Source organism: Sphaerodactylus townsendi, linkage group LG15 (genome assembly GCF_021028975.2).
Source record: "Sphaerodactylus townsendi isolate TG3544 linkage group LG15, MPM_Stown_v2.3, whole genome shotgun sequence".
Classification (NCBI taxonomy): Eukaryota; Metazoa; Chordata; class Lepidosauria; order Squamata; family Sphaerodactylidae; genus Sphaerodactylus; species Sphaerodactylus townsendi.
The window spans coordinates 20,172,972-20,194,548 of record NC_059439.1 but is presented as its reverse complement, the minus strand read 5'-3'; the positions used below and the strand labels follow the sequence as shown (position 1 = coordinate 20,194,548).

At 45.4% G+C, this 21,577-nt stretch overlaps 1 protein-coding gene across 2 annotated transcripts in view; it reads right to left on the bottom strand.

The window, feature by feature from the left end:
• Window positions 1-2,524: 2,524 nt before the first annotated feature.
• LOC125444635 overlaps window positions 2,525-21,577 on the bottom strand; it is a 47,952-nt gene continuing 28,899 nt past the window's right edge. For both annotated transcript variants that reach the window (XM_048517156.1, XM_048517157.1), the window contains 14 exons: window positions 19,352-19,498; window positions 18,230-18,394; window positions 16,991-17,152; window positions 15,515-15,610; window positions 15,253-15,348; window positions 14,840-14,935; window positions 14,603-14,698; window positions 14,059-14,142; window positions 11,541-11,705; window positions 9,953-10,117; window positions 7,669-7,833; window positions 6,702-6,839; window positions 4,415-4,552; window positions 2,525-2,654 (listed from right to left, as the gene is read on the bottom strand). In XM_048517156.1, the coding sequence (XP_048373113.1) occupies window positions 4,452-4,552; window positions 6,702-6,839; window positions 7,669-7,833; window positions 9,953-10,117; window positions 11,541-11,705; window positions 14,059-14,142; window positions 14,603-14,698; window positions 14,840-14,935; window positions 15,253-15,348; window positions 15,515-15,610; window positions 16,991-17,152; window positions 18,230-18,394; window positions 19,352-19,498 (1,676 nt within the window). In that variant the 3' untranslated portion in view covers window positions 2,525-2,654; window positions 4,415-4,451. The remainder of the gene's footprint in view (window positions 2,655-4,414; window positions 4,553-6,701; window positions 6,840-7,668; window positions 7,834-9,952; window positions 10,118-11,540; window positions 11,706-14,058; window positions 14,143-14,602; window positions 14,699-14,839; window positions 14,936-15,252; window positions 15,349-15,514; window positions 15,611-16,990; window positions 17,153-18,229; window positions 18,395-19,351; window positions 19,499-21,577) is intronic.

Below are 21,577 nucleotides of genomic sequence, written 5' to 3'. Positions count from 1 at the left end.
GAACCTAGTTCTCCAGAATAGAGTCCACCACTCTTAATCACTACACCACGCTGGTGGGATGGGTAGGATACCCCATCGAAGACCTCAACTAACCTATTCAGGCAGCAGAGTATATATGGCTACCAATAGTCAGTGGCGGTTGAGGGCAAATGGAAGAAGGGGTTTTTCTTCCCTAAAAATGCCACCATAGATGCCACATTTCACTCTCTGTAGCAGTTTTATTTGAGAAGGGAAGGATTAAGTGCTCACCAGGAAATGAACCCAAAACAAATCTTTGGGGGCATCTTCGTAACTGCTGGCAAAGAGAACAAAGGCAGCTTTGACAAGGGAATCACCTGGATTGCTTCAGTGCAGTGTGCCAACTCTACAGATCCGACCCACTAAGCTGGGGAGCTTAGACATTTGCTCTGGCAGATCAGTCTCCGGAACAGAGGATGCAAAGGTAGGCATGCTGACAAAAACAAACAAGAAAGGATGGAGTGCTGTCAAACGCTAGTACCTGTTCAGTACCCTGTTACATGGAGTGGCCTTCACTCTTATGGGTTGTGATTGCCAAATGGTCGGGGAAGGGAAGCCTGTTCCTTTAATACAGACGTGGGTAGCTGAAAGCTTCTCAGAGTGTGAAGCTGAACAGCACCTCCTGATCATCGCTTGCCAATCAGGCTGATGAAGGCCCCTTCCGCACACGCAAAATAATGCGTTTTCAAACCACTTTCACAACTGTTTGCAAGTGGATTTTGCCATTCCGCACAGCTTCAAAGAGCACTGAAAGCAGTTTGAAAGTGCCTTATTCTGCATGTGCGGAATGAGCCAATAAAGGGAAAACTAGAGGGACCAGTTTGAAAGCTGGTAGCCCCAGGGGTGACGCTCAGGTGGATTGCAGCGTACCACCTGCTGGGTCACATGCCCTAATACAACTGACCTTTTTACCCCCTGCTGTTTTTCCACTGGTGCAAAAGGGAGGATCTGGAGACCTACATGAACTATGTGCAAAGGGGTTTGTAATAGCAAAGGAAATTGGGTAAGATTTAGTGGAAAAGCTGGCAGGATTCAATCCCTGTTTTCTGTCATTTTCAATTTGCTACTCTTAAAAACTTTCCTTTAGTTAGACCCTTCACCAAACCCACGCCACTGATATGAATGTGCTGCATATGAAGACTGGGATACCTATCCAACGAAAGCTGCTCCAGTGGCGTAGTGCTGAGAGGACGGGGGGCATGATGCACTGGGCGCATGCCTGTGCAGGGGTGTGGTGGAGGCATGGCATGGTGGCCGGGGGCATGGTGGGGGCACAGGGCACACACGTGCCCCGGGCACAGTTCCCCTTTGCTCCGGCTCTGAGCTACTCCAGGTATAACATTGTTCAAAAAGGCTCATCTTCAATTTGCTCTCCCCTTTTTGATTCGGTGTATTGTTGTCTCCTCCCGATCGACCGGAAGTGTTTGGATTAGTAGCCTATCTAACCTTTTCTTTCCTTTGGAGGTAAAGGGCCCAATTAGGTGAGAACGGATCCCTTTATCCAGTGGGCAATTTAAGATGATATGTAGCATTGCATCTGGTGTGCCCCTACCACCAAGGCATAACCTCTCATGAAAAGGAATGTCGCAAAATCTGTCTGTTGTCAGTGATGAAGGAAAAGACATTAAGGCCCCTTCCGCACATGCAGAATAATGCACTTTCAATCCACTTTCAATGCACTTTGCAGCTGGATTTTACTGTGTGGAACAGCAAAATCCACTTGCAATCAATTGTAAAAGTGGATTGAAAGTGCATCATTCTGCATGTGCGGAAAGGGCCTTAGTCTTGCTAATGAAAATGCTCTTCAATGTAAAGGTGTGGTCAGTGAGATCAGATATTTGCTTGCAAATCAAAATGGCATTTATTCAAGAAAAAGGCCATGTGCTGCTCAGCCCCTGGCAGGAATGGAAAGATGAAAACATGCTGGAAGGAGAGATTTGCTCATGTTTGCAGAATGCATCCTCCAAGATTCAAAACTGGTAAGGGCTCTCGTCGTGCGGATCCAAACATAACACAAACCACCATTTTAAAAACACTCAAACGTCAAACAATGTTATTAATGTGAGTTGAAGATTCGAGGACATCCGCAGGGAGTTGTTCCAGCTTCTATTTCCTCCTTTTTATATACACACACACAAATTGCACCATACAAAAGAAAAGTAGAAAAGGGAACTGCTTTAAACCCAGCCTGGTGCAGTGGCTAGTGCCAAATTACAATTGGCAATCGCTGGGTTCAGTTCCCCCAGTCGTGATGCTCACTGGGTGACCTTAAACTAGTTATACTCTTTCTCAAATTAGCCCACCTCACAGGGTTGCTGTGAGGATAAAATGCTGGCAACCGCGTCTGGTAAGCAATTTTTAAAAATAAAATGCTAGATGTTTCATGCACAGAACTCCCAGTGCAGTCATGGCTACACTGAACTATCACCTCAAAGGAGCTTCCCCACCCGCCGCCCCTATCCATGAGACTCATATAAATCAGAACAAGACAGGAGGACTGGATTCATCAATTGATGTTTGCTTTATTTGAAATGCTCTGTCAATCTCCGGAAGATCATTCAGACCGGCTAGAATCAGGGATGTCCAAGGATTTCAAGACAGCCAGCGGGCTGGTTTGTCAACCCTTCAGGCAAAACCTGAAAGAAGAAAAAGATGCTACCTTGAGTCCACGAGGCTAAACTAGCATGCAGGTGAGCACTGAACAGATTTCTCAGAGTCACTGGGAAAGGTCCAAATGCCATTGACACCAAGATAAAATATTTTTTGTGGTATACACATTGTATTTGTGTGGGTGGGTGGGTGGATGGATGGATGGATGGATGGATGGATGGATGGATGGATGGATGGATGGATGGATGGATGGATGGATGGATGGATGGATGGATGGATGGATGGATGGATGGATGGATGGATGGATGGATGGATGGATGGATGGATGGATGGATGGATGGATGGATGGATGGATGCTGACTTGAGTGGCACAGGCTAGCCTGATCTCAGCAGGTCTCAGCAGGGGTAGCCCCTCAGGAGGGTAGCCCCTGGTTAGTACTTGGATGGGGGACCACGAAAGAAGTCCAGAGTTGCTACACAGAGACAGGCAATAGCAAGCCAACACTGTTCATCTCTTGCCTGGAAAACCCTACCGGGCTGTCATAAGTCAGCTGCAATTTGCCGGCACAATCCAATTCCATTGGATTGATTCACAGTCGTATGATTATAATGGCTGTTTTCTGTGTTCCATGGTTGTATGTTATGGGATAGTCTAGTATGGTTTGTTTATGGCCCATCTCGCACAGAACATTTAAAATGTCTTGCATACATTTTGAAAAGAACCCTTTTGGCTTTTTCCTTCTGCACAGCACAGGAAAATAAAGCATTTCAGGCAGTGGTGGGATTCAGCCGGTTCGCACCACTTCAGTAGAGCCAGTTGTTAAAATGGTGCTTGTAAACAACCAGTTGCTAAATTATTTGAATCCCACCACCAGAACCGGTTGTTAAATTATTTGAATCCCACCACAGATTTCAGGCCAAAAAAGTTCTTCTTTCCCACCTTAATCAGTCACAACCAGATTCTACAGTCATTCATTCTTAAGGTATAAAGATAAAGGCTCATTCCGCAGATGCAGAATAATGCACTTTCAAACTGCTTTCAATGCTCTTTGAAGCTGTGCAGAATCCACTGTGTCAAAATCCATTTGCAAACAGTTGTGAAAGTGGTTTGAAAACGCATTATTTTGCATGTGCGGAAGGGGCCAAAGATAATCTTCTGTGCATGAACTGGGTCATTACTGACCCATGGAGTGACATCACAGCACAACATTTACTAGTCAGACAATGTTTGTGGACTGGTTTGCTTTTGCCTTCTCCAGTCATCTACACTTTACCCCCAGGGCGCTGGGTACTTATTTTACCAACCTCAGAAGAATGGAAGGCTAAGTCAACCTTGAGCTGCCTACCTGAAACTGAATTCTGAATTCTGTCAGGATCGAACTCAGCTTGAGAGCAGAACTTCAACCACAGCACTGCAGCTTATTGCTCTGTGCCACGAGGCTCCTATTCATTCATTATCTCCTTCTATTTTCTGGACTGGACCCCTTCTGAACATACCTTTGAATTCAATTATCAAACTGACTTTGTTTACATGAGCGAACTTTGGGATTCTGAGAGGTACTTAGCTGCATTCTGGAAGATCCCCAGGCTGAGATAAAAACGAAAAACAGGGGGGGTGTTGAGATTCGGCACTAAGCACTTCCTGGAACATGTTTTATGTTCTGTAATTCTGCAAGATGTGTCACCTAATGTCACAGAGCCTAGAAGCCTAGTTATGCAAGGAAGGAAAAGTCCTTGATGTCACCATATCTATCACTCAACACCACCTTGTTTGACAGTCCCTTACCCGACTCAGCACAAAGAAGCCACATCCTGTCTGTTTTTCAAGGCTGCTGGGGAGGGGTCACCAGAACTTCCCGTCTAGGTCCCCAGATGGGGTGCCGCAATGGTAAGTCTTGCCATGAGCGACGGAGGGCATCTGACTCTAGATGGGAAAGAAGGTACGGAAGAAGCAAGATTAACCCCTTTTCACACAGCTTTCCCCTGGAGCAGTCATTCACTGGAACCAAAAATCAACCTTTGCAGGAACCGCACAGGGTTAAGCTTCCGATGAACCACTCTGATATCAAGTCATTGAAAGCTAGCGCTTCAGTCATGAGACAGATCTTCAACCAGCCTTCAACCAAGAATCCTGAATTTCCAGCCCTTCAGTTACACTTTCTTAGCAGCAGTGTGGCATAGTGGTTAAGAGCAGGTGCATTCTAATCTGGAGGAACCGGGTTTGATTCCCCACTTTGCTGCTTGAGCTGTGGAGGCTTATCTGGGGAATTCTGATTGGCCTGTGCACCCCAACACACGCCAGCTGGGTGACCTTGGGCTACTCACAGCTTTTCGGAGCTCTCTCAGCCCCACCCACCTCACAGGGAGTTTGTTGTGAGGGGGGAAGCGCAAGGAGATTGTAAGCCCCTTTGAGTCTCCTACAGGAGAGAAAGGGAGGATATAAATCCAAACTCCTCCTCCTCCTCATTATATTATTATTATTATTATTATTATTATTATTATTATTATTATTATTATATTATTATTATTATTGTTGTTGTTGTTGTTGTTGTTGTTGTTGTTGTTGTTGTTATTGTTATTATTCAGCATGCCCATCTTGGGCTTCCCTGCTTCACTCCAAGTTGTGTATCCTGGCAACAATCCAGTAACAATACAACAAAGAGACATTCCTCTGCGAACGCTCTTTTTCTACCCTCATGCATTCAGTGAGCTGGAAATTGCTAGAAAAGAACAAAACTGGGCAAAATGACAGATCAGTTCCATTAGGGATACTTCGCAGGGGAAGAAATCCCTGTGCAAATAAAAAAAAATCCACAGGAAAACCCCACTGCAAATCAAACAGCGACGAGGTAAATAGTGCATGCTGAATCACGGCCCTCTTCAAGGACACAGCACACCAGGGAACTACATCCCTTTCTCAACTCAGTTGCCTCTCCAAATAACAACTTGTTGTGTCAGTGTGCTAACATAACCTGTTTCAGAAGATAATTCAAGGCAGTCTATTGCAAAAACATATGAATATCCCATACCATCAGTCAGTGCTGATTTTACCTAAAGGCTTGGCAGGCCAAGCCAAGGGCTTCAAAATCTTGTGGGCCTCCGTCCAACATGTATAACATTTTTGATACTGTCGTAGACCTTTCTTCAACATGCTGTCAAAACGCCTCAGAATAATCCTGTCTTAAGCCGATAACTCAACACTGGCATTGATTTCTGTATTGATTTTGCTTTCCAGGACTTCACTGAAGAGGACCTTGTTTTTGGCGAACGGCCTTCATGTTTTCCTTTCTAATCATTTTACTCAGTTTTGTTTAAACGTCTTCCTCTAAATGTGAGGGTGGGGGTTGGGAGGGGCCTCACAAGTGGAATAGCTTAGGGCCTCCCTTCAGCCCTTTCCCCACTTACCTTAAGCCCCGCGCTACTTTCCTAAAGTAGCGTGGGGTCCAGCTGCACTCCCCACTTCAGGGGTGGCGAGAACACAGCGGCCCCGACGCTGCCTCTCTCGCGCCCCCTCAGCGCACGTAATTCCTGGCGCCTTTTCAAATGGCGCCTTTTTGCGGGGTCATGGGGAAGCCGGGGCGCGCGCCAGGAATTGCGTGCGCTGGGAATTGCACGCAGCAACCCTCCGACAAGGGTAAGTGGGGAAAGGGTATGCTGACAGTGCAAAAATTGTCCCGATTGTGGGGAGGCTGCTGCACTGCCTTGGGGGCGCCAGGCAGTGCGCCAGCCTCCCGTGTGCCCGGCCGCAGGAGCGCACGGGCTTCTGGGGCTTGCCGTTTGCCGCCCTGTCACAGGGCGCGGCGAGCCCCAGAAGCCCGAACGCTCCTGCGGCTGCACACGCAGCCACCTCCCCATCCCGGATAACAAAGGTGACCATCTGGTCACCTTAGGAAAGGGCCTTCATCTAAATCCGGCACTGCGATTGGTGGAGAAAAAGGAAGCCAACTCCAAGAATGATTGTTGATATGAGAGGTGGCTTTGCAGAAACACATATTTTTCTCTGTGATACCAAATGCAGATCGTGCCCAGTTTCTTGCTACCCACGTCTTGCTTCCCATTTCCGACTGGCTCACCATTGCATAACCTCCACTTTGAACTGGTGTCGTAATTTGGGGTGGTGGAACACCAGGGTTTCCTTTCACCGTGGCCCACCACAATGCAGCTTCGGTAAGATTTCTCTTTATAGACAAAAGGGAAGATGCAGCCAGTTTCTGGATGGGGAAAAAAATGAGAAAGAGGGAAGAACGAGACTGAAATGCTTTTAAATGCGCAGTTTCCCATCGTTGAAGGAATGGGCCAAGTCCAGTGTGTGTGCAGTTCACCTCCCTGACTTCAGACTCCAGCAAAGAGCTAGCTCACCCTCCAACCAAATATCCCCATTTGAGGGGTTGGCCAGGCCCACTTATCAGGAGGGGGCCCCTTCCGCATATGCAGAATAATGCACTTTCAATTCACTTTCACAACTGTTTGAAAGTGGATTTTGATATTCCCACACAATAAAATCCAGCTGCAAGGTGCAATGAAAGTGGATTGAAAGTGCATTATTCTGCATGTGCGGAAGAGGCCGGTTAGGGAAAGTACAGCACATTGTAGGTTTAACAGAAGGTCAATAAAAAGGTGGCTTGTGATAAAAATAGAAACCCTCCATTCCAGAGTGTCTGGAATTTGAAACTCAAGCCTTTCAGGGTGGGAAGTTAGAATGGTTTCACATCAGCCTCCCTCGTTTCACCCCACTGAAATTCCTAACCAAAATTATTCCTACTAATGAAATCAGCCATACTAAAAGAGGCTGGATCTGGGGGAGGGGAGGGGGGGAGTAGGATGAATGACACTTCAGCATTTGGGAGAGGAAAAGTGCTTCGCAATAAGTTTGTTCGAGGTCTGTAGCAAGACACTGAGCAAAGGAAAGGAGGTGCTGAGTCATACTTCCTGAAGATATGAGCAGACAGCACGCAACAGAGACTTTGAGGGACCAATAGTCTGACTCAGCATAAAGCAGGTGTGTGTGCAACCACGAGTTCCCTTCTATTGGGCTCTTACTTGTGACAGTGCAAAAAGCCCATCGCTTGTCTATGTCATAGTTTCTGCTGGTGGCACACCAGAGCCTCCCGTCTGTCCGTCCGTCCCCTGTGCAGCTGCTGTAGTTCTGGCCGTTGTGGATGAAGGGAAAAACACAGGAAGGGCCTTCCTCGCTTGTATCTGGACCTGGATTTTTTTTTAAAATGGAATGAAACAAGCATCCTAAATAGCAAGCAGCTTCTCATGCCCGGGAGATCCTATTCCTTTCTTTGTCATCAACCCTGCCCACTTTACAGAAATAAATACAGACTTGGTCATTTATTGAGGACAAATAAACACAGAGGGTCCATCTCCTGCCCCTTGCCATCTTTTTTTCTCCTTTATCCTCATTGTTATCCTTGCCTGGGTCCATAGGTGAGGAGATCTCGCTGGCTGAGAAGTCTCTCTAGATGACCTCACAGCTTTGAGTTACCATAGCAAACTAACAGATAAAGAGGTTATTGTGCCTGCAGGACCTGTTCACAGAATACAGTACCCTCGGCCAAACATTACACTTCCCTTTGGATGCCCATCATTGACAGAGATTACTGTATTGCGTGACAACATTTTGTAGGAAAACATACGTTGGAGATCTCGGTGTCCGGTTGCTAAGGCAACCCCAAATGGCAGCTGATGTCCTGTGAAAGCTCAGGCACTGTTTTCTTTCTCTTTGCAACTTTATTGGCCTAGAATGGATCCGAAATCATGTGCACCCCTGTTTTGCCCTGATGTGGTAGTTAAGGGGGGGAAGGTGGATTTTTCTGCATACTTGAGGATTCTAACAGAGAAAAAATTGGGTTCAACCAAAGGGGTTCAAAGGAGGCAAATAACAGAAATTCCTTCTTAGATGCTTAGATTTTTATTTTGATGGATTATCATCAAGGTAAGCCTCTACCCCAAGGCTGACATACGAACAAAGCAAAATTCACATCTGATAAAAGCAAAATCACATTGTTAGAGAAAAGCAAACCCTATCTAATTATTAACAGCTCACACTGCACCAAATGAAAACCAGTCCGACTCTGTCCACTTCCTCTTTCAAGATCCTTGAGACAAATTCTGAAAACTTTCCTAGAATCTCACTAAGTTGGTTGTTTCACACTAAACTCTTTTCCTTGGATAAATAATTGCTAGCAAAATGTTAAAATTGCTGATGAGCCTATTGCAACCTTTTTAGCTAAGTAGGGTATGGGTTAAAAACATTAGTCACCAACTAATTTGGTACTTCTAGATACGTAAATGTGCATGACTCGTATATTTCTCTTACTGGTTGCTTCAGCATTCTAATATGGCTGGCTCTGACCTATGCCTCTGATATGGCTCTGACCTCCTTGACCTTTTCTCCTTCAGTTCTACCTAATATGTGGAACATCTGGCCACACTGCATGGATTTTCTGCCATATAAGGAGAGGGACATGACAGTGTAACAGAGGACAATCACAGGTCCATATGGTAGCACAGTGGTGGGATCCAAAAATTTTAGTTACAGGTTCCCATGGTGGTGGGATTCAAACTGTGGCATAGAACCAATGGAGCTGGGCGGGGCACAATGGGGGCGTGGCCGGGCATTCCATTGGCGGGGCTTTCCTGGGCAGGGCTGTGGCAAGGACGCAGCTGCTGTGCCGGTCCTTGGGCAGGAAACGAATGCACGCAGGCGCAGGCTGCCACGCACGCCGGTGCACCTCCTGCTAAACTGCTTCAAGTTCTGCGCGCTACTGCTGAGAGGAGGGGCGTAACTAAGGCAAAAATCACGTGGCAAAATCACCAATTAGTAACCCGCTCTCGGCACACACAAATAATTAGTAACCTACTCTCGGGAACCTGTGAGAACCTGCTGGATCCCATCTCTGTGGTAGCATCAACACATGGCCAAATCTTATTGGTTGCTTGACAGCTAGTAAGCCAGAATGCCGCTGCTGGGAAGAGGCGTGTTTGAAGAGGATGCTTTTCTTGGGTGGCAGAAGGTTGATGCTGGACACTGATGGTTGAATGGGGTATATTAAAACAACCTCATCCTATTTGATGCCCTCTTGAATAATCACTGAATGAAGGAATTTATTTCACAAGGCATGAAGTTTTGGGTTCAGCATCTCCCTCCCCAGATCTGGCTCAGTCTTACACTGAACATTCTACAGAAAGGACTTCAATAGATACAAAACAGCAGTCAGGCAAGTGCTTGGGAAGGTGGCAACCCTGCAACCCGATCCCTTCACAGATGGACCCGCTTGTCTAATCCATCATAACCCTTCCACTGCCCTCCTCTTACCTGTGATGTTACAGTACACCCATTTCTTATCCACATCATAAGTGCTGGTGGTAGAACACCAGAGTTTCCCATCACTCATACCCTCAGATGTACACGAGCTGTAGGACTTGCCCTTGTAAATGAATGGGAAGATGCATCGTGGACTTTCTACACCTGGATCTGGCCCTGGATTAAGAAGGAAGAGCAGGTGCAAGGTTTTGTGGACCACACAGACCAGTGCTTGGATCACCTTGGATTCTACAATGTGTCACCAACGCACAGCTTTCCAGGAAAGCAACACTTGGCTGCTTATGGTTTGCCCAGGCATTTTCCTTCCAATGAGCGCTTTAGGGGGGAAAACACAGGATAGAGAAGATTGTGCCAAAGCCTTAATGGGAAAGATGGGATTTGAAAAATGATTTGAAAGAACTAAAAGAGGCAACATTGCACCTCTGCTGTGGATGGCAGTTCCTGGCATAAGGGTCAGCAAAGAAGAAAGGTCAGATGATGGTAGTTGTGTCATCTTTTATCAAAGGAATCCCCCAATTTTAACTCAAAATATTGTCTCTGATGTTCAGGTCCTCCAGTTGAACACACATGGAACTGCCTTTTTTCTGAGTTGGATACTTATTTATTTATTTTATTTATTTTATTGAATTTCTATACCGCCCTTCCCCAAAGGGCTCAGGGCGGTGTCCATCAAGTATATAAAACAGTTAAAATCCATTCCGCATTCATCCCAGTTAAAACCATATATAAATTATAAAAATTCAAACGGTGATTAAAATTGTTTCCCCTTCCCCATTCTTGTACCCACGGAGGCCAGATATTTGTCACAGAAATGTGGTGTTATCCCGGCTGGCCAAATGCCTGGCGGAACAGGTCTGTTTTACAGGCCCTGCGGAAACTCTGTAAGTCCCGCAGGGCCCTGATCTCACCTGGGAGCCTGTTCCACCAGGTAGGGGCCAGGGCCGTAAAAGCCCTGGCCCTTGTGGAGGCCAGCCAGACCACTTTGGGGCCAGGGATCACCAGAAGGTCCGCCTCCGAGGAGCGGAGGGGCCTAGCAGGGCAATATAGGGAGAGACGGTCCCGTAGATATGCTGGTCCAAGGCCACGAATAGCTTTGAAGGTCAAAACCAAAACTTTAAACATGACCCGGTACTCGATCGGCAGCCAGTATAGTTGGCACAGGACCAGAGTAATCCGGTCCCTAATAGATGTTCCCGTCAGCAACCTGGCTGCCGCATTTTGCATGAGCTTCAATTTCCGGATCATGGCCAAAGGTAAGCCCGCGTAGAGCGAGTTACAGTAGTCTAACCTAGAGGTGACCATGGCATGGATCACTGTGGCCAGATCAGAGCGGGAGAGGTAGGGAGCCAGTTGTCTAGCCTGCCGCAGATGGTAGAACGCCGCCTTAGCCATCTAGCGGGGCTAGTATTGCCTACTCTGACTGGCAGCTGCTCTCCAGAACCTCAAAAGGAGTTCTTTCACATCACTTACAAACTGATCTTTTTGTAAGTGGAGTCGCTGGGAACCGAATCTGAGATCTTCTGCGTGCAAAGCAGATGCTCTACCTGTGAACCACAGCCTCCCCTTTCTCCACCCTTACCTGAGACTTGACAAACCTTCCACTTCTTGTCAGCATCATAATTACTAGTGGTGGCACACCAGAATGTCCCATCACTCCACCCATCTGTGGTGCAGCTCCAATAAGACTTGCCCTTATAGGTGAAGGGAAAGACACAAGATGGACTTTCCACACTCTCATCAGGCCCTATAAACAAATAAATAACAGATGCTGCCAAAGAATGACAAATCAGATAGGAATTCCTTGGAAATACACAATGGGACCTCTATCTATCAAAGAGAGATGTCTTCCCCTCTGGACATTACATGGAACAGAATGCAACTTTATCTCTCATCCAAACAGCCTGTCCCAGAACACATCATGTGATGTGATATCATTGTCACATGCAATGTTTACCTGTCCTCTGCCTCAATTCACTGGCTAATGGGGACAAAGAAACATTTTGAACCAACATCACTGGAAAGGAGGGGAAAAGAAGCAAGGAATGACAGAAGGTAGTTCCACACTGAACTTCACAGGGCTCAAATGTTTATACTGTATACTTTGCAGAGCTCAAATATTTACAGCCATTAAAAAGCAGTGAACTCTAATCTGGAGGATCAGGTTTGATTCCCCACTCCTACACATGAAGCTTGATGAGTTGCCTTGGGCTAGTCGTCTGTAGTCAAAGTTCTGCTCACAACCTGAGTTCGATCCCAACAGAAGTCGGTTTCAGGTAGCCAGCTCAAGGTTGTCTCCGCTTTCCATGCTTCCAAGGTTGGTGAAACAAGTTCCCAGCTCACTAGGAGTAAAGTGTAGACGACTGGGGAAATCAATGGCAAACCACTCCCTAACACAGTCTGCCAAGTAAATGTAGTGTTGTGACATCACCTCATGGGCCAGTAGTCACCTGTTGCTTGCACAGAGGATTACCTTTATCTTTATGCAAAGGACAGAGAGGAAGCAGATAAGGGTGAAACCAAATTGAGAAGGTTTCTGGTTTCCTTTTTTAAAAAAACCTACACCAGGAGACACACTTCCTATCATCGACAAGAAGGAGACAGTCTGGTTCTCAAAATGGGCCCTGGACAGAGGTGGGATCCAGAAGGTTCTCACAGGTTCCCGAGAGTAGGTTACTAATTATTTGTGTGTGCTGAGAGGGGGTTACTAATTGGTGATTTTGCCACGTGATTTTTGCCTTAGTTACGCCCCTCCTCTCAGCAGTAGCGTGCAGAACTGGAAGGAGTCTAGCAGGAGGTGCACCGGCGTGCATGGCACAGGGGCGTAACGAGGCAGCCCTGGGCAAACTGTAGCCCTGGGCAAAACCTGAGTTGGATGCCCCCCCTCCCATGGGCGGCCACTCCACCACAAACAATTTTTTTTGCACCAGGACATTGGTGCTTGCAGGGGGTGCATTTTTAGACATATCAGCACCAATATTTCAGCATATCATCAGGAGACTGTCCTTATGCTACTCCCCAGGTTTGGTGAGGTTTGGTTCAAGGAGTCCAAAGTTATGGACTCCCAAAGGGGGTGCCCCATCCCCCATTGTTTCCAATGGGAGCTAATAGGAGATGAGGGCTACAGTTTTGAGGGTCCATAACTTTGGCCCCCCTGAACCAAACTGCACCAAACCTGGGGGGTATCATCAGGACAGTCTCCTGATGAGATCCAGAAAGCTTTGAGACTGTGCCTTCAGAAATGCCCCCCCCCCATCCTGCAAACCCCATGTACAGAAATACAGAAAACTCAATGCAGAACAAAGATTCTTGAGCAAATTTCTGGGATGTTCCTGCAGGGGGCGCATTTTTGGATGTATCAGCACCAGAATTTCAGGGTATCATCTGGAAACTGTCCTTATGGTACCCCCAAAGTTTGGTTCAGTTTGGTTCAGGGGGGCCAAAGTTATGGACCCTCAAAACTGTAGCCCGCACCTCCTATTAGCTCCCATTGGAAACAATGGGGGATAGGGGCACCCCCTTTGGGAGTCCATAACTTTGGACTCCCTGAACCAAACCTCACCAAACTTGGGGGGTAGCATAAGGACAGTCTCCTAATGATATGCTGAAATTTTGGTGCCGCTAACCTAACTGCGCCCCCTGCAGGCCAAAAATGGAAAACCACTAAAATACCCAAAAACGAACCCAGCATTTTGATGCCCCCCACAAGGTGATACCCTGGGCAGCTGCCCACCTTGCCCAATGGGCATTACGCCAGTGGCGTGGCAGCCTGCGCCTGCGTGCATTCGTTTCCCATGCCCAAGGACCGGCGCAGTGGCTGCGTCCTTGCCACAGCCCGCCCAGGAATGCCCCGCCCCAGAAATGCCCAGCCACGCCCCCATCGTGCCCTGCCCATCCCCATTGGCGCTACGCCACAGTTTGAATCCCACCACCATGGGAACCTGTTACTAACATTTTTGGATCCCACCACTGGCCCTGAAGATTTTTTTTTTCAAAATAAACTTTTAAAAATGTACTTCTGATTTTAAAATATTTTCAAAAATTAAATTAATTGAAATGGTTAATAAATAAAAGGGCACTTTACATCAAAATTTTCATACCTTTCGTGACTTGGTCTTGGTCTCCTTTTTCAGTATCTGGTAAGGCTCCTCTTTCTATTGTAGACTGAAAAATCCCAAATCTCCCTGGAGTGAAAAGAAATGGTCTGATTTTTAAAATGATCCTTGAAGAAAATTTTTGAAAACTCTTCAGGGATTTTTAAACATTTGTACATTTAGAAGAAGAAGAAGAGTTTGGATTTATACCCCCCCCCCTTTCTCTCCTGCAGGTGACTCAAAGGGGCTTACAATCTCCTTGCACTTCCCCCCTCACAACAAACACCCTGTGAGGTGGGTGGGGCTGAGAGAGCTCTGAAGAACTGTGATTAGCCCAAGGTCACCCAGCTGGCATGTGTGGGAGTGTACAGGCTAATCTGAATTCCCCAGATAAGCCTCCACAGCTCAGGTGGCAGAGCTGGGAATCAAACCCGGTTCCTCCAGATTAGATACACGAGCTCTTAACCTCCTACGCCACTGCTGCTCCTAACACTAATACTTCTTTCACAGAAAATATTTAATAAGGGAATCTGATATTAATTTTTCATACCTTTTGTGGTTTGACCTTGGTCTACTTTTCCAGTATCTGCTGTGGCAGCTCTTTCTGTCGTTGATTCAAAAACCTCTGGTTTGATTTCGCTTAACCCTAGCAAAAGAGGGGATTCTTGAGGAAGATTTTCAAATCACTTTGGGTATTTTTTATCTCATACTTCTGCTAATATTATTTTAATAAAGTTTGCAGAAATATTGCACACATAAAAGGAAATTTGATATTCATTTTTCATACCTGTTGCACCTGGACATTGGACGATTCTGCCAGTATTGGGTGTTAACCCTCTTTCCGCCAGCATTTTGAAAACCCAGGCTTCTAATTTACTTCTCCCTTGTGAGAAAAAAAAATATATTGTCTGATTTTAATCCTGTCCCTTGAGGAAGCTTTTCAAAATACAATGGGACTTTTTACAACATGCTTCTGACAAAGGTTATTTTAATAAATAAAACTATGGCCTCTTCCGCACACGCAAAATAATGCGTTTTCAAACCGCTCTCACAACTGTTTGCAAGTGGATTTTGCTATTCCGCAGTTCAAAGAGCACTGAAAGCAGTTTGAAAGTGCATTATTCTGCATGTGCGGAATGAGCCTATGTTAAGTAAAATATATTAAACATTAAAAGGTATTTGATATTAAATTTTTCAAACCTTTTGTGGTTCGGCTTTGGTCATCCTTTCCAGTGGTTAGAGTGGCTCCTCTTTCCGTAGTCATTCTGAAAAAACCCGTTTCCATTTTTCTTTTCGCTTGTGAAAAAAAGATATTGTCTGATTTTAATACTGTCCCTTGAAGGAATATTTTCAAAACACAACGGGGATTTTTACACTATGCCTCTGGTTAAAATTATTTTAATGAATAAAATTAGTAAAAATATTTAACACATAAAGGGGTTTTGATATTATTTTTTCATACCTTGCGTGACTTGACCTCGGTCTACTTTTTCAGTCTTTAACATGGCTGTTCTTTCAGTTGTTATTTCAGAACTTCCTGTTTCGATTTTCCTTTTCCCTTATATAAAAGGAGGTGGTCGAATTTTAATAATAATTACTGAGGAAGATTTTCAAAAACACTTTAGTGATTTTTCAACAAACTGGGGGCTAATATTTTAATAAAGTTCACAGAAAAATGTGATAAGTAAAAGGGAATTTGGTATTAATTTTTGTTTCTTTGGTGGCTTGACCTTGGTCTACTTTTCCAGTGGCCAGCATGGCCCCTCTTTCTGCAGTTGATTTGAAAACTCCTGATTCAGTTTTGTATTTCCTTGTGAAAAAATATATTGTCTGACTCAACACTGCCCCTTGAAGGAACTTTCTCAAAACACAGTGGAGATTCTTACAACATGTTTCTAACATTATCTTTTTTTGTTGGGGGGGGGGGCTAAATAAAATATTTAATACATAAACGGGTACAGGATATCAATTTTTTGTACATCTTGTGAATTGACCTCCGTTTGCTTTTCCAGTATGTACTGGGGTCCCTTTTTTGTGGTCAGTTTGTAAATTGCTGCTTTGCTTCTGCTTCTCCCTTGTGAGAAAAGAACTTGTGAATCGTTATTTTTGCCTCAGATTCTTTTCTTCCAGCACTGATTTCTTTCCACTAAAAGGAATATTTTGTGTTGTTTCTCATATAAACAGTGCATAAATATAAATCATAACAGAAACAAAAATAATTGATAATGACAATAAAGAGAACTGAGACTAATAACAGACAATATATAACACTGAAAAGGTTACACAAAGCAGTCTTGACTCCTACTTAAGATGGGAATCTCATTTGTACAAATTAGAACTATCTGGAACTATTTTAATGGCCAGACTAGGGGGAAGGGCCCCTTCCACACATGCAGTATAATACACTTTCAATCCAATTTCACAATTGTTTGCAAGTGGATTTTGCTATTCAGCACAGTTTCAAAGTGCATTGAAAGTGGACTGAAAGTGTATTATTCTGCCTGTGCGGAAGGGGCCTAGGTAGGCCAGTGCCTGTTCTGTGTATTTAAACACTGAATTGCTCCAATCATCTCAGAAAAGGGAGTGATGGTATCTTAACAGCAAAAGTGAGGATGGCTGAAAAGTCCAACACCTTTCTGCCATGCTCTCTGATCACTTTTCTCCTCAGCCAATCTCCAATACTTAAATATACCTCGGCTGGACAAAAGACTTATGTGCAAAGGGTATATGGAGAGGTAAGTACAGGGAGAATACATGGCCCATCACCCTATGTGCCCTCTTTCCTGTTAAAACTAGACTCTTAACGCAGATCCTGCACTGTTTTAAACAAATGGAACCTCTCCTACCACATTTCATTTGGCCCTCAGGATTCTGTGATGACAAAGAGGGCCCTGGAATGGTTGTTATCCACCACCAAGCTTTCTCCCGCCCCTCCTACCTGAGGGTTGACAGTATGTCCACTTCAAGTCTGCATCATAGTTGCTGGTGAGAGAACACCAAAGCTTCTTGTTAGAAATCCCATCCGATGTGCATGAGGAATAGGAAGTGCCGTTGTAGAGGAAAGGAAAGACACAAGGTCCCTTGGGGTTTGCATCTAGACCTGGACAGAGAAAGGGCAGGCAGAATCAGACTGTTCTTCGGAAAATATTGGTAAATAGATAGAGAGCGGGACTTGGATTTCAATGCATATTTCAGCATAGTCCCTTCACAAGGTCGCTATGCACACATCTGACCTCTCTCATGCTAAGTTTACATTGTACACATGCCTAGTCAGTCTCAAACTCCAAATGTGACTTGGCATGCCAACTGAACCACCATGCCTTGCACCCACACAGTGATACTGGCCCTTTCCCCACTCACCTCTGTCCGAGGGTTGCTGCGAGCAATTCCCGGCGTGCGCAATTCCTGGCGCTCGCCCAGGCTTCCCCACGACCCCGCGCAGAGCCCCCGTCGTCAAAAGGCGTCGGGGTGGCTGCGTTCTCGCCGCCCCTGAAGTGGGGAGTGCAGCTGTACCCCGTGCTACTTGAGGAGAGTAGCGCAGGGGTTAAGGTAAGTGGGGAAAGGGCCATAGATAAATTATACCTTCCCCGGAGATCTGGTGGCAGAGGCTTACTGCAAGTAAAGCAAACAGTGAAAAAGGAGAAACATGGGCTGGCCAATTATGCGAATGAAAGTCAAGAACAGGCATTGATCGAAGTGAAGAACAGACATTTGCTGAAAACTCAGAAAACCAAACAAGAATTCATTTTACAAAAATGTGAATAAAATGAGGACTGAAAACCAGCACAACAAAGCATTGCACACCTAATTTCTGGAGAAGATCAAGGGCAAGGCAGACAATGAAAAGGCCTGGCTGTGGTTAACAACTGGAACTCTAAAAAAGGAAACTGAATTCCTGATTTTAGCCGCTGAAGAGCAAGCCATTTATTATTATCATTAAACATATTATTATTAAATAATACTATTTTATAATAATGTTTTGGGCACAGTATCAGACACCCAAAGTTCCTTTCCAGTGCCCTATCTTCTTCCAGAGGGAATTCCTTCCAGTAGTTTTGCCCCTGGAATTTACCACTATTCAGAGACTTGGGGCACAAGCAACAATATTTTTAATCTTTCCTCAATCTTGTCTGTACAACACATTTCAGTTAACCGAGGCCCCCCTTGTTTTTCTTACGGATGTCAGCGCAGAAGCTCCATCGAGGCTCCAGGTCAAAGTTGCTTGTGGTAGAACACCAGAATCTTCCCTTTGCTTTGCCCTCATCCGTACAGGTGTAGAAAGTCTGGTTCTTGTACACAAAGGGGAAGAAACAAGGTTTGCCATTGGAATTGCCTCCGTATTCTGAAAAACGAACAAGGTGAAAACCACAGTGAGGAGATGTTGTTGGAGAGAAAAGTAGGCAAACAACTGATTACTAGGGGATAGGGTTGTCAACTCTGAGCTGGAAAATTCCAGGTTTGGAGATAGAACCCGGTGAGGGGAAGGTCCTCAACAGGTCGTCCACCCTCCAAAGCAGCCATTTTCTCCAGGGGAACTAGTCTGGAGATCAGTAGAAATTCTGGGAGATCCCCAGGCTCCACTTGGAAGCTAGCAACCCTACAGGGGGATTATTCGGGAACTAGATACAGGTGAGGTTAGGCCAGCCCTCCTATTTGCTCTGCCATTTCCCACTAGACTAGGGGTCCCCAACAGAGCACCCACCAACATCTTTTCTGCAACCCATCAAATATTTTTAGGAAGTAGGCTAAAGGGCTTTTGCCCAGCAAGGCTTTGAATGGACTACTGGGTATTTCATTGGCTGTGCCGATTTTTGCAACGCTGCTTTGGCAGGAGTTGCCGCTACAGGACAAGGATCTATATTGTGCTACTGAAGTTAAGCTGTTGCAATCCTGAAGCAGCCTTTTTGTAGCAGACATTTTGTTGTTGTACCCATTATGTCATTTCAGAATTCCCAATGTTCCTTTAGAGCAAAAAGGGTGGAGGCCTCTGTATTAGACTGTTGTCTCTGTGGTCCTCATTCCACCTTCAGCTGCCCCAAAATGTCCTGCCCTTTCAAACAACTCCATTGCTATCCCCCTGTGCTTTGCACTCCCTACACAGGCAAGTGTTGAAATACAAAATACAAAGGTGCATCAGAAAGCCAATAATGTAAAGATAAACCCTTACATTATCACCAACAAAATGTTTGTAATATATGCAGACATGTCCCCTAAACTAAAAAGTATTTATAGCTCCTTTGGAAGCCATCTTGCTTGCAGAATCAGCAAAGATTTTCTGGCTCAATTCTGCTCTTCTTACCTTCAAGAGAACAGTGTTTCCACTTGCTGTCCTTATCATAATTGTTGGTTGTGGCACACCACAGCTTCTCCTCAACAGTTCCATCCTTGGTGCATGAAGAGTAGCGTCTCCCGTCAAAAACAAAGGGGAAGACACAAGCTGGGGGATCTACAAAGAGAGGAGGAAATCAATAGAAGCTAATCTGAGGTCCAGCAGCTGGTAAAAGTAGATGGGATTCTGCCAGTTGAGTATTTAGTTGAGAAAGGGGACTGACTCTTTAGCTATTTGTCTATGACTTCCTCCCCAGAGACACTTTGCTCTATCCTGGCTCCAAACTGTAGTGAGAACATCCATACAATGTCACCTCCCATTCTCTTCTCCAACATTGGTCTGATGTTTCTGGAAACATCAGAGTCAAAGCGGGTTAGATTGTATGGGATGGTGCAGATTTCAGAACTTTCCCCACTCACTTTAGACACCACTTATTTTTCTTTATCCCCTCATGCCCACGATTCACGATTCCCACACCCCAGCTTCAAAAAATAATAATCAGTGGCAGATGTATCTATATAACAGTGATGGTGAACCTTTTCAAGACCGAGTGCCCAAATTGCAACCCAAAACCCACTTATTTATCGCAAAGTGCCAACACAGCAATTTAACCTGAATACTGAGGTTTTAGTTTAGAAAAAATGGTTGGCTCCATGGCACACGTTACTTGGGAGTAAGCTTGGTGAAGCAACTGAGCAACGCTTCGAATGGGTGAATCACTACCCTAGGAGGGTTAATCAGAAGCAACCCCCATTGCCAGCAACCAAGCTTACTCCCAGGTAAAGGATCGTGCCCAGGCTAACCTAGATGTGTGGGGGGGGATGATTTTCCACCACCCCCCATGATGAACTCTGTGCACGTGTGGCCACAGAAAGGGCTCTGAGTGCCACCTCTGGCACCCGTGCCATAGGTTTGCCATCACTGCTATATAACAACAACATACTTATTGCCCTGTTTTTATTTTTAAAGGGGGCAGGCCTCTGACAGCATGAGAAGGGAGAATGGCGGCTGCAATATATTAGGAAGGGAAAACCCGATAATCACCTTGAACAGACTCCATTGCCGCCTAAAATGCCTCTGTATTCCCAGTGGCAATGAGTCACCCCTGTGTGGAAGCAGTCCTCTCCCATTTATATCCTACCCTTCTTCCAAGAGCAACATATATGAAAAAGAAGATAAAACCAGAGTTACCTTTAACAGTCGCAAGGCAAGGGAAGAGATAGCAGCCAGCTATAAGGAAGGCCTGGAAGGTAAACATCTCTCCTCAGCGAACTGGCAAATCTGTAAGAAGAAGCCTGTAGCCCCTTGCTATATAAACTCCATTTGGCCTCTCCCTTTATTATCTTGTCAACTAAAAGGGGCATTTCTACCTCCTGCAGGAACAGCAGCAAAGAAGTCTCATTTCTCCCTCTCCTCCCCTGCCAAGTTGCTCTGGTTCCTTGCCATGTGCTCCAGATGTTGCCAGGTCGCCATGGGCTGATGACTGTGGGTAGAATAATGGAATGGACTGTGATCCCCAAATTCACATAAAAGCTGTCACAAGTTGCTCTCTAGTTGAGTCCCAGAACAGCCATGGACCAACAGGCAATGGAACGAGTACATACAGAAGGAAGTACTCTGGAATCCATGTTCTACGAGGAGAGCATTAGGGAGCTGGGGATGTTTAGCTTAGTGGAGAGAAGATTAAGATAGCCCTGTTAAGATATTTGAAGAGATGTCATGTTGGTGAGGAAACGAGCATGTTTTCTGCTCCTCCAGAGACTAGGCCCAGGAGTAATGGGCTCAAGGTGGTTCCACCTAAACATCAGGAATAACTTCCGGACAGTAAGGGCTGTTTGACAGTGGAATGCACTATGTACAGAGGTGGGATCCAGCAGGTTCTCACCAGTTCCTGAGAGTGGGTTACTAATTATTTGTGTGTGCCGAGAGGGGGTTACTAATTGGGTCTGCTTTTCCGTTAAAAATTCCATTAGGTCCAAAAATCATAAAGCCCTGTTGTTTCCTATGTGGCTGGTTAGCGAAGGTAGAAAACGGGATAATTCTCCCTGTTGGGCTGTTTTCAAAACATGTTTTAGAAATATGGTAAAGTTCCTTGTTTAAGGAAAGTATCCTTCTTTTGATTTCTAGAAACAAAATTAAGTATTTGAAAGTATTAATTATTTGACAGGCAGTCATTTTTATGTTGGCAGTAGACGA